Source organism: Schistocerca cancellata, chromosome 3 (genome assembly GCF_023864275.1).
Source record: "Schistocerca cancellata isolate TAMUIC-IGC-003103 chromosome 3, iqSchCanc2.1, whole genome shotgun sequence".
Lineage (NCBI taxonomy): Eukaryota > Metazoa > Arthropoda > Insecta > Orthoptera > Acrididae > Schistocerca > Schistocerca cancellata.
In genome coordinates, this window is record NC_064628.1 from 605,010,183 (window position 1) to 605,022,825 (window position 12,643).

Sequence of the window (12,643 nt, forward strand, 5' to 3'; positions counted from 1 at the left end):
ATTCATTTGTAGTAGTTACACTGTCACAGAATATTTAGGCATGTTTAATGAACAAAGTTACCTTGTTGTTCGCTACAGTATGTGTATTTCTTTGGGCAACTACACTACCCTCGACATTTTCTGACTGTAACAAGGACTATCATTGTGAAAACATTGTGAAGTTTGTAACTGGTAGACAGACATGTAGATATGTCACACACACACACACACACACACACACACACATATATATATATATATATATATATATATATATATATATATATATATATATATATATATATGGGAAATAAGGTCCCCTTTGTTGGACTTTCCTTAATTACGTTGCAAAAGAGCTCCAAATAATGATCTAAACTGAGTGGAGGTTTGACTGCAACGTCCTTTAAATCACTTTGGTAACCCAAGATATACGCTACTGGCAGGATGCAAAGAGACACTATGCTTGGTTTCTCATCTCCTTAAGTATGTAATAGTCTTTGGCTGCCTAGTGTCGGTATCTCTCTAAGTTTTTCATTGGGGGACTAGCAGACTGACCAGTCAGGTTTCGTTATCCAAGAGTTCACAGGAAGGGAGCCCATGCTGTCTGCACAAACAAAGGCATTACATGTTCAGCATTCTCTGCTTCTGCAAGCCCTTCTAGACTGTCTTGTCTCCATAGTCATTGAGATTACACGCATCACGAGGTCATTTGCTTGTGCTTATAAGACTATTTGTACCATTTGGATAGTCCTTCCACGTTGTAACACATTGGAGTTTATGATGACACAGTTGGTAGCAAGCTAAGCTAGAAGTAATAAGTCGTTGAAGAGTTTTCATGTATACACCTTCATCTGAAGAGAGATGCTTTGTACCACGTACACGAATCAACATCGATATTAAATAGATTCATTCTTGAGTGTAGTCTAAGGCGGACATTAACATGCTATTACAGTAATTGTTGATTGTATTGGGATTCCTCTTTGTCCTGATTTTCATATTCTATGGCATTGCTCTCCATATGGTCTGTCGAGAGACGACTGGAATCTTGATACTGCTATTTCTTATTGCATTATAGAATTGTAACATACACTCATTCTTACGTTTTCTTGATTTGTTTCCTGCCCATAGTTACTTATGAATTCTGTACTGCTTTCATGAGATGTTCCCACATTTCCTTATATACTTTCTTATATCTCAGCTGAAGTCACCATAAATTGTAGTTGATGCAAATGTATGTCAGTGTAAATTTAGGACTGTCTTAATGTTTTAAGTGTATGCAAAGTTGTATCTCTGCATTATAATTTTATATTTTCCTGTTCTTACAGTAATGTCAAATAAAGGCAATAGACTTCTGTGAATAATCATGACATGTGCAAGGAGATACTCTCAGGAGAGGATATGAGGAGGGCTGACAAAAACAGTGCAATACTCTGAGCAACTATTTTATTAAAAACCAATATAACTTCTGTTATTCAGACTTTAGTTTACAAGCGTTTATATATTAGTCTCCTTTACAATAACAGTAGCATTTTCTACTATACTGATGCAACATTAGCAAATATTCCAGGCACATCTGCGGCTGGGAAAATTAACCGCACTGTATGACTTACATGTCACTAGTTATACATATACTCCAGCGGAATGTCAGATATTTCGGCATTCATTCACATGCGCCATTCATGTTAGAGAATGATTCTTCGAAGAACCAGCGTGAAGGACAAGCGAACAAACTGATTGACATACAGCTTTCCACTACGAAGTACACAGAATTAAACAACAGTTCTCTGGCTCATCACACATTTACCTCAAATCAACTCACTCACCTAAATGTATACTCGCATGTTACAAATATAATTCTTCTGAATTAATCACATTTTAAGTTTCAGATCTGATATGCTTCCACACAAAAACATACAAACATTCCAGCCCTCGTTTTATTGTAATGCGTAGTATATAGCAAATAAAGCTTAACTGGTATGACAAGGACATATCAAGATATGTGATCATACTAGAACTCAAAAAACACCAGTGTCTTCTGACAAACAGCTGCTCCTTTTTTTCAAAACTATACCTACGAATATCCACTTATGTACCTGAGTTCACAGTAACTGATACAATATTCTGTTGCAAAATAACATTACACACGATAATTAATGTACTCGAAACTAAGCTAAGAATTTTACAAGGGAGCAACATCAGTTGTTATTCGCCAAGTATGGCAAAGTAAACCATACGTAACTCATTTTATCTGCGCTTGTGAACTGAATGTGAATTAATTATTTTTTGTTGTAAACACGAGCTGATGATTGTTGAACAAATCTCGTCCTACAGATTTCTATTTTTTCCACCATAAGAAACACACAACGTTTTTCAAAAGCAGTACATGAAGACCAGATCACGGAAGAATATTGTGATATGTATTTTCTTATTATTGTACATCACATGTAACACTGTAAGCGATTCCATTAACATTTGTGAAAGCAATTTCAAGCAAATTTCTTCATTTTTGATGTCCTGTCTTCAAGATATTCTATTACCACTGACTCAGATTGTTTATTCTACACCTTAAGAAGACAACTGTTCCTTACAGTCGCTTTTACAGTCCATTAAACTTATCCTTGGGAAAGAGTTCCACTCCCAACCGCCACAATCAGTTTTTGGTTACACTTAGTGTATACCGCAACAAACACTTTTATTATATTTTGCTTACAAAATTTATACATGGTATCAGTGTTAAAGGAATCGCAGCTTACCTTTCAAAGCCTAAAAAGCTTCCATGTACAAACTGTTTACACGATGTCTCTGTCAGGAGCTCAACGATTTTCTACAACACAAGGACCACAGTGGTCACTTAGTTGGTTATCCACTGAAACTCCTGCCGCATAAGTATTCAGTGATGTTTCCAACTGTTTGCTGAAACAAGAGACATTGTTTTACTTTATTACGTAGTTACATACACGTGAATAAACGTTTTTCAGTCTGATTTACTAATGTTTCATTTTATAAGTTAAGGTGTGCTACTTCTCTCACCTTTATAATACACTTCACGATACATGCTTGGACAGTATTTCCCGGACTGAAAAGAGAAACCGTGCATGAGACCCAACTCTTTAAACGAGCATTAAATATTAAATTAACAGTAATTTGACATTATTTTTCTAGTACCATATCCGCCTGACTGCAGAACAAGTTTGTGTTCATATTTCACCTCATATTTCAAAACTGTAAATACGTACATTGGTCTATATGTAGTGCTACACTTATAACGTAAATGAACACTTTGGTTTAACGGCGTTTGCAACAGATGCTAAAAGTTCTTAAGACAAGACAACATATAGTGTGTGTGTGGGTTGATATTTATCATTTTCATCAACAGCACATGTAGGAGAAACCAGCTTTGACATATTGCTGAAGAAGGGCACGTCAAAATTATCCACATATTGCAACCTTCAGGATTAATTACCTGCCCGTTCCTTGACGACAGGTTCTCATATTCGATCTGGTAGCCTGTTAGCTTGTTTTATATTGCAAGGAAACTAGCAGAGAACCTACTTAATCTGTCTTTCGAAATTACCTCTTGTTAGACGCTCACGTGACGAAAATCATGCGCTACCTCCTAATATCGTGTCCGACCTCCTTCCTCCAGACGTAGTGCAGTAGTTCGACATGGTATGAACTCATAAAGTCGCTGGATGTCTGCTGCGGAAATATCGAGCCATGCTGCCTCTATACCCGTCCACATTGCGAAACTGTTGCCGGTGCAGGAATTTTGTGCACACACTGACCTCTCGATTACTTCCCATAAATGTTCGATGGGATTCATGTTGGGCGATCTGCGTGGCCAAGTCACCCGCTCTTATTGTCCAGAACGTTCTTTAAACCAATATCGAACAGCTATGGCCAGATGAATTGTCACCAACAAACATTCCATTTCTGCTTCGGTACATGAGGTCTGTGAATGGTAGCAAATGGTCTCCGCGAAGCCGAAAATAACCATTTTCAGTCACTTATCGCTTCAGTTGGACCAGAGGACCCAATCCATTCCATGTAAACACAGACCACTTCTTTAGGAAGCCACCATCTGCTTGCAAAGTGCGTTGTTGACTACTTGAGTCCAAGCCTTTGTGAGGTCTGCGCCATGCTCTACCCCTACCATCAGCTCTTGCCAACAGAAATCGGAACTCATCTGACCAGGCAACAGCTTTCCGGCCGTCAAGGATGCAACCGATATGGTCACGGGCCCAGGGGATGCGCTTATTTGATGTCATGCTGTTAGCAAATGCACTCGCGTCGGTCGTCTCCTGCAGTAGCCCATTAACACCAAAACCCGCCGCACTGTCATAACGGATAATTTCTGCGATTGTTGCCCGTAATGTTGCTTGCCTATCAGTGCCGACAAGTCTACACAAACGCCGCTGCACTTGGTCGTTAAGTGGAGGCCTCTGGTCACTGCGTTGCCAGTGGTGAGATGTAAGCCTTAAATTTGATATTCACGGCACACTCTTAACACTGTGGATATCGGAATATGGCATTTCCGAAACTGAATGTCCCATGTGCCTATCTCCGTGTTCAGAGTCTGCTAATTCCTGTTGAGTGACCATAATCACGTCGACAACCTTTGCACATGAAAAACCTGGGTACAAATGACAGCTCCGTCAATGCACTGCCATTTTATACGTTGTATACTCGATACTACAGCCATCTGTATACTTACATATCGCTATCGCATGACTTTTGTCACCTAAGCGTATGATCTCAATATTCTATTTCCGTGTCATAAAAATAGCGGTGAATTATCTATCTCTCTATCTACTATCAGTTGAATAATCTATCTTCCTGTAACATCTCCACCATCTTTTGCATTTGTGATTCACATTTTCATCTGGCTGAAATAAATAATCCGTAAATATGTAATTCACTCACATGGAATTTTATGTACACTACAACCTAGAGATGTAAATCAGAATGGAAGATCACACGTGAGAAGATTCCTGTTAGCTGTAGGTTTACTAACGTTGTGGCTGACTCTGCATGGACGGATGTTTAACGGATAAGAGGCGGTTATAGGCCAAATCAAATATAGAAATATGTATAGCGTACAGAAACAAAAAGGCAACATTAGCTGAACAACCTAAAGGAGAGTGAAATCAAACTATGTAACCAATGTGGCGTCTCTAATGGAGATCATACTTATGAATTCAAGAATTTTTATTTTTTTCTTTAAAGTGGTTGTATGAGCTGCAAGAATATTTTTTACATTTTATTATATGCTACAAGAATAATTATTGACATGTTTGTGGCGAATTTGGCAACACTGTAATTAAAGGCGGACATTAGGCAACGCATTTCCATCGGACTGTTGGATTTGAGAAATTGTTATAGGTTTTTGCCTCTGCAATAAAGTTACATAAGAAAAGATCACATGTCAACAGATGATACCTTGGTTATGATGGAAGAGAGGTTCATGTTGAGTTAAAGTTATTTTCTTCGGTATGATATTGGTAATAGACTCAGGACATCTCTCTGCTAAAGAGGGCACCATTGACAAGGTAAGTTAGTACCAGAGAGGCTGAACAGAAAAATAAAATTATGTGTATGGGGATAACAATGATGCATGCGATTTGAATATAGGACTGTTTCCTTTTAGACTTAGTGCGAGGCAGTATTTAGTTCTAAATAGGTTTGTCGGAGCACCAGACTGTTCTTTGGGTCTAGAAGAAGAAATGTGTTATGTCCTGTTTCACTGTAAATACTAGGAAATGCAAACAGATAGTCGCGTTAAAACACAGCATAAACGCACACTGTATGTATGCTACCTACAAGGCCCATGACATTGCTGGGTAAGAAAAGCTTCCCTAAGTATCAAGAAATTTACCAGTAAGTGAACTATATTGGTTTCAATGTGCAGTTATATGACTACTATTGTACATATATGTTCTGTCTATGTGTAGTTATAGCTTCATGAAAAATGTATGTATATAACTAATGTCAAGATCAGGGTGTTTGTAATGTGTGTGTGTGTGTGTGTGTGTGTGTGTGTGTGTGTGTTTGTGTGTATGAGTGAAAGGACGGGAGAGAGGGATGCAGGGAAATTAAGTTTTACAAGCCAAAGACAAATTAAAAATAAAACAATAATCCGTCCAGATACCTCTACAGAGAGGAGTTGGAAACACCGTTACATCCCCATGTTATTCAAGGTCAGAAAGTAATTTTTAGAGTTTGGTGAAACTGGTTTTACGAAAAGCAAGTCATTTTCCTCAAGAGAATACAGTAAGCTGAAACACTAAACCCCCATCAGCAGTATTAGTAGCTTGACATCTGAAGATACGAAATGTGCAGAACTACAGTGCCGTTTGTAAGTAATGGTAGCTTGCACATATAACTTAGTCTCTACTGCCATGAAGAGCTCTAGCACCGTGATATGGAATGTCAAATGCTTGTGCATAATCTCCATTGTTCTTCAGTCTTTACCTTACGGGAATCATCAGATAACCAGAAGATCACTTATTATACTACTTCACATCAAATTAGCATTTTATGTACAATTAGTTGCCTTACCTTTCGTGTTATTCGATAATAGCTACTATGATTTGTTATGATCTCTTATGAGGTGTTTATACGGACTGTAAAACTGTACACATTTATGTCACCTACACCTGCGCTACCCATGTAGGTACATACTGGCTGAGTGGTATGAACCTAAAAAGCCAAAACAGTATCTAAATCAATAAAAAGAAATTAGAGAGTAAACTATGCCCTTAACAGTGTTAAGTGTAGGGTCTTAAGGAAAGTAGTCGTTGTTAATGCAGAACCCACTCGTTATAATCTCTGTGGAAATTATTTTTTATCGTACACGTCACATACATTTGTTACAGTTCACATATATGAAATCTACTAGGCGAATTCTGTTCAATGATTTATCACACGCAACGTAATCGTCATCAGTAATTGATAGCGCTTAATACACATTCACATACAGACGTCCTTCATGAATTGTCATATTGTGAAACAGAAACATGTGAGCTTGTAGCCGGCTGCTGTGGCCGAGCGGTTCTAGGCGCTTCAGTCTGGAACCGCAAGACCGCTACGGTCGCAGGTTCGAATCCTGCCTCGGGTATGGATGTGTGTGATGTCCTTGGGTTAGTTAGGTTTAAGTAGTTAAGTTCTAGGGGACTGATGACTTCAGATGTTAAGTCCCCTAGTGCTCAGAGTCATTCTTTGAGCTTGTAAATGTAAATACCATAATTTGTTAGGTCAAGATTACCTAAGTATTACGATATGTACATCACCAGATTCGTCAGTTTACTGCGGTCTTCACTTGTGATATTTAAACCACTAATTATTTTGTCATATAAGACAAGTTATGCACGCTCAACGTCGCGAAATCGTATGAAATGTGTTTCGTGATGTTCAAAGAGCATAACTTGAACGTTTATGTATTATTCCTTTCTTTACTCATCTTTCTTTATGGTTCTGCGATTCGTACTTCACCTGTCCACTTAATTTTGAACATTTAAAAAACATGCTGCTTCTTCACTTTCTGATTTCCGATTGTTTAGATTTTACAGACATACAACTCTGTTAGTGGTTTAACAATAAGTATTGGAGTAACTAAGCGATCTTAATTAACTATAATAAATTGTTGTACGGGTTGATCCACCTAACACTCACACCGCAGATATTTCGGACATGGAACGCGCTATCGACATGTGGCTTCCACAGAACTTAATTACAGGTAAGGACGTCTATTTGCAGCCAATACACAAATTTTGGGACGTTTAGGAAATTGCAGTTCCTTAGAGAAGTTACAACCTTTAAATGGGACAATACCTATCGACAGTAAAATTCTAAAAATAGCACAAATGAGAATATTAATTATGTTTATTGAAGGAAGACAGTGCAAGTAGTTTACGAGTTATCGTGCTGCGGACATTGTAAACACCGACAGCTGTTTGATCCATCTTATTGCCTGGATACTAAGCGATGACGCTATGTTTGTTTACATTATGTTGTTGATACGCTACGACCGCACTGGGCCAGTGCAGTCATTTATTGTGTGATAGTGTACACCGAGAGATAACCCAACGGACATTAACCATTGGGCAGTTATTTGTGAACGTCTCTAAAGAATTTCATGCAACTCTTAGTGTAACGCCTGAAATACGCAACAGAACGAAACGAGTGATTGTAGAGGACGTTGAAAGTAACGTTCTGGCTGTTGTAGCAGTAAAATTGCCAAGTAAATCTCGTGTAATTTTACGAGAAAGCGGCATCAATCAGGCATTTGTACACAATAACCGTCCTCTATCGTCGTAAGTTCCATCCCTATCACAACTCTTTCTATCAAGTGCTCCATGGAAATGATTTTGGGAATCATGTAAAGTTTTGCACATGGACATTAAGATATGATGCGTAGGACGCTTCACGTATGTTGCTCATGGATGAGGGAACATTTACTGATCATGGCGAACAGAAGTTCAGAAACATGCTCTGCATGTCTGTTGACATCATCATGGACAAATCTGTTGACAATCCCCGATGGCCCCGTCCGGTGGACGTCAGCCATCATGGAGATTAAACGTGTGGTGTGGAATACTGCACCATCACCTTATAGGCCTGTTGTTCATGGAGGGAACACCGAATTCACACAAGTATCTCAACCTTCGGGTGGACGTCAGCCTCCACGGAGTTTAAACGTGTGGTGTGGAATACTGCACCATCACCTTATATGGATTGGGGCTAAGAAATGAAAGAGGAAGCCGCCTGGTAGAATTTTGCACAGAGCACAACTTAATCATAGCTAACACTTGGTTTAAGAATCATGAAAGGAGGTTGTATACATGGAAGAAAACTGGAGATATTAAAAGGTATCAGATAGATTATATAATGGTAAGACAGAGATTTAGTAACCAGGTTTTAAATTGTAAGACATTTCCAGGGGCAGATGTTGACTCTGACCACAATCTATTGGTTATGACTTGTAGATTAAAATTGAAGAAACTGCAAAAAGGAGGGAATTTAAGGAGATGGGACCTGGATAAACTGAAAGAACCAGAGGTAGTACAGAGTTTCAGGGAGAGCATAAGGGAACAATTGACAGGAATGGGGGAAAGAAATACAGTAGAAGAAGAATGGGTAGCTTTGAATGATGAAGTAGTGAAGGCAGCACAGGATCAAGTAGGTAAAAAGACGAGGGCTAGAAGAAATCCTTGGGTAACAGAAGAAATATTGAAATTAATTGATGAAAGGAGAAAATATAACATTGCAGTAAATAAGCAGGCAAAAAGAAATACAAACGTCTCAAAAATGAGATCGACAGGAAGTGCAAAATGGCTAAGCAGGGATGACTGGAGGACAAATGTAAGGATTTAGAGGCTTATCTCACTAGGGGTAAGATAGATACTGCCTAAAGGAAAATTAAAGAGACCTTTGGAGATAAGAGAACCACTTGTATGAACATCAAGAGCTCAGATGGAAACCCAGTGCTGAGCAAAGGAGAGAAAGCAGGAAGGTGGAAGGAGTATATAGAAAGTCTATACAAGGGCGATGTACTTGAGGACAATATTATGGAAATGGAAGAGGATGTAGATGAAGATGAAATGGGAGATACGATACTGCGTGAAGAGTTTGACAGAGCACTGAAAGACCTGAGTCGAAACAAGGCCCCCAGAGTAGACGACATTCCATTGGAACTTCTGACGGGCTTGGGAGAGCCAGTCATGACAACACTCTACCATCTGGCGAGCAAAATGTATGAAACAGGCGAAATACCCTCAGACTTCAAGAAGAATATAATAATTCCAATCCCAAAGAAAGCAGGTGATAACAGATGTGAAAATTACCGAACAATGAGTTTAATAAGCGACAAGTGCAAAATACTAACACTAATTCTTTAGAGACGAATGGAAAAACTAGTAGAAGCCGACGTCGGGGAAGATCAGTTTGGATTCCGTAGAAATACTGGAACACGTGAGGCAATACTGACCTTACGACTTACCTTAGAAGAAAGATTAAGGAAAGGCAAACCTACGTTTCTAGCATTTGTAGACTTAGAGAAAGCTTTTGACAATGTTGACTGGAATACGCTCTTTCAAACTCTAAAGGTGGCAGGGGTAAAATACAGGGACCGAAAGGCTATTTATAATTTGTACAGAAACAGATGGCAGTTATAAGAGTCGAGGGACATGAACGGGAAGCAGTTTTTGGGAAGGAAGTAAGACAGGGTTGCAACCTCTAACTGATGTTATTCAATCAGTATATTGAGCAAGCAGTAAAGGAAACAAAAGAAAAATTCAGAGTAGGTATTAAAATCCATGGAGAAGAAATAAAAACTTTGAGGTTCGCCGATGACATTGTAATTCTGTCAGAGACAGCAAAGGACTTGGAAGAGCAGTTGAATGGAATGGATAGCGTCTTGAAAGGAGGATATAAGATGAACATCAATAAAAGCAAAGCAAGGATAATGGAATGTAGTCGAATTAAGTCGAGTGATGCTGAGGGAATTAGATTAGGAAATGACACACTTAAAGTAGTAAAGCAGTTTTGCTATTTGGGGAGCAAAGTAACTGATGATGGTCGAAGTAGAGACGATATAAAATGTAGACTGGCAATGGCAAGGAAAGCATTTCTGAAGAAGAGAAATTTGTTAACTTCGAGTATAGATTTAAGTGTCAGGAAGTCGTTTCTGAGAGTATTTGTATGGAGTGTCGCCTTGTATGGAAGTCAAACATGGATGATAAATAGTTCAGACAGGAAGAGAATAGAATCTTTCGAAATGTGGTGCTACAGAAGAATACTGAAGATTAGATGGGTAGATAACATAACTAATGAGGAGGTATTGAATTGGATTGGGGAGAAGAGAAGTATGTGGCACAACTTGACCAGAAGAAGGGATCGGTTGGTAGGACATGTTCTGAGGCATCAAGGGATCACCAATTTAGTATTGGAGGGCAGTGTGGGGGGTAAAAAGCGTAGAGGGAGACCAAGAGATGAATACACTAAGCAGATTCAAAAGGATGTAGGTTGCAGTAGGTACTGGGAGATGAAGAAGCTTGCACAGGATAGAGTAGCATGGAGAGTTGCATCAAACCAGTCTCAGGACTGAAGACAACAACAACAACAACAACAACAGTATGCCACTTCTTTCACGACATTGTATGCGTACTTGTTGTTCATGGAGGGAACACCGAATTCACACAAGTATCTCCACCTTCGGGTGGACGTCAGCCTCCACGGAGTTTAAACGTGTGGTGTGGAATACTGCACCATCACCTGATAGGCCTGTTGTTCATGGAGGGAACACTGAATTCACGCAAGTATCTCAACCTTTAGGTGGACGTCAGCCTCCACGGAGATTAAACGTGTAGTGTGGAATACTGCACCATCACCTGATCGGCCTGTTGTTCATCGAGGGAACACCGAATTCACACAAATATCTCCACCTTTGAACGGACCATGTTCCACTGATGTTAGAAGCTGTTCCCCCTCGGAATAGAAGGAACCTCTGATGACAATATGATGGCCACCCAGTCCGTAGAACACGAATTACGACTGCATGTCTTCAGGGATTTTCCCCAATCGATTCATTTGATGAAGAGGGCCTCTACCTTGGCACCGCGATCCCCAAATCTTACACCACAGTATTTGGTTCTACCGCGAAAGCTGGCAGATACTATCTAGAAAGAAATACCAGCGACATAAGATTATACGAAATGACGAATTACTGCTACCTGCGTTGCAGTCGCCGTTGAAAAACTAGGACGTTGTACGGCAGAGTGCAAACTTCTACTGACGCTGGTGGTTGTCATTGTGAGGACAGGCTTTGGGCTAAATTGCTTCTTTAAGTGTCAGACCCCATATAGGTTCTGTATTCAATTTTAATTGTCTTTCGTTAGTTCTAGGCAGTGACCCGTTTAACAGCATGACACCTCTGGAGACATATTAACATCTGTGTAGGCCTGAACGTGTGCACCCACGTCTGTTTCACAATCGTTTGTGCTACCACATGGAACAAACAACTATGGTGTTTGCAATGTCCAATTAAAGATTATCTCGTAAACTACCTGCACTAGACTCCTGCAACAATCTAATTGATTTATTCTGATTTGCTCTACTTTGATTGTGGTACTGTCAGTAGGCATTGTTCCACTAAAGTATTTGTACCTTTTTGTAAATCAATACATATTACAAACTGATAACACTCTATGTATGTTCGATAGAAGTGGGCCCATATATACCATTCCAATCTGTGTAATCCGCTTATCAATGGCGTCTTCCATTCTCGAAATATTTGAGGTGTACATTTTGTGTGATTCTCTTTGTATAAAGATAATTTGCTGGAAGTCAGCTACAGTCTACGGATTGGATTGATTTTCAAATCGTTAGTAACGTGATTGATTAGACGTTGTTCTCCATCTTTCCTTGTTCTGCGCTACTCTTTTCAATCCCCGTGGAACCACAACACCAGCCAAAATCTGTTTTGAATACTTTAAATCTTAGGCTGCCTCTGCTACATTTCACACTTACTACTTTTTTAATTTCCAAGATCACTATTGTATGGGCTGAATATGAGGTCCCACTAAATTTCCTTTACACTGTTAAATTTTTTTTCTTTCACTTCTTGAGTTATATTTTCCTTTCGTGCGTAAATTCGTACTTGATCGAT

At 39.2% G+C, this 12,643-nt stretch overlaps 1 protein-coding gene across 1 annotated transcript in view; it reads right to left on the bottom strand.

The window, feature by feature from the left end:
* Positions 1-1,450: 1,450 nt before the first annotated feature.
* The window catches only part of LOC126176459 (carbonic anhydrase-related protein 10), a 1,153,190-nt gene continuing 1,141,997 nt past the window's right edge, over positions 1,451-12,643 (bottom strand). The window contains exons 9-10 of the mRNA XM_049923616.1: positions 3,010-3,055; positions 1,451-2,892 (exon numbers count right to left, since the gene is read on the bottom strand). Of these exons, the coding sequence (XP_049779573.1) occupies positions 2,870-2,892; positions 3,010-3,055 (69 nt within the window). The 3' untranslated portion in view covers positions 1,451-2,869. The remainder of the gene's footprint in view (positions 2,893-3,009; positions 3,056-12,643) is intronic.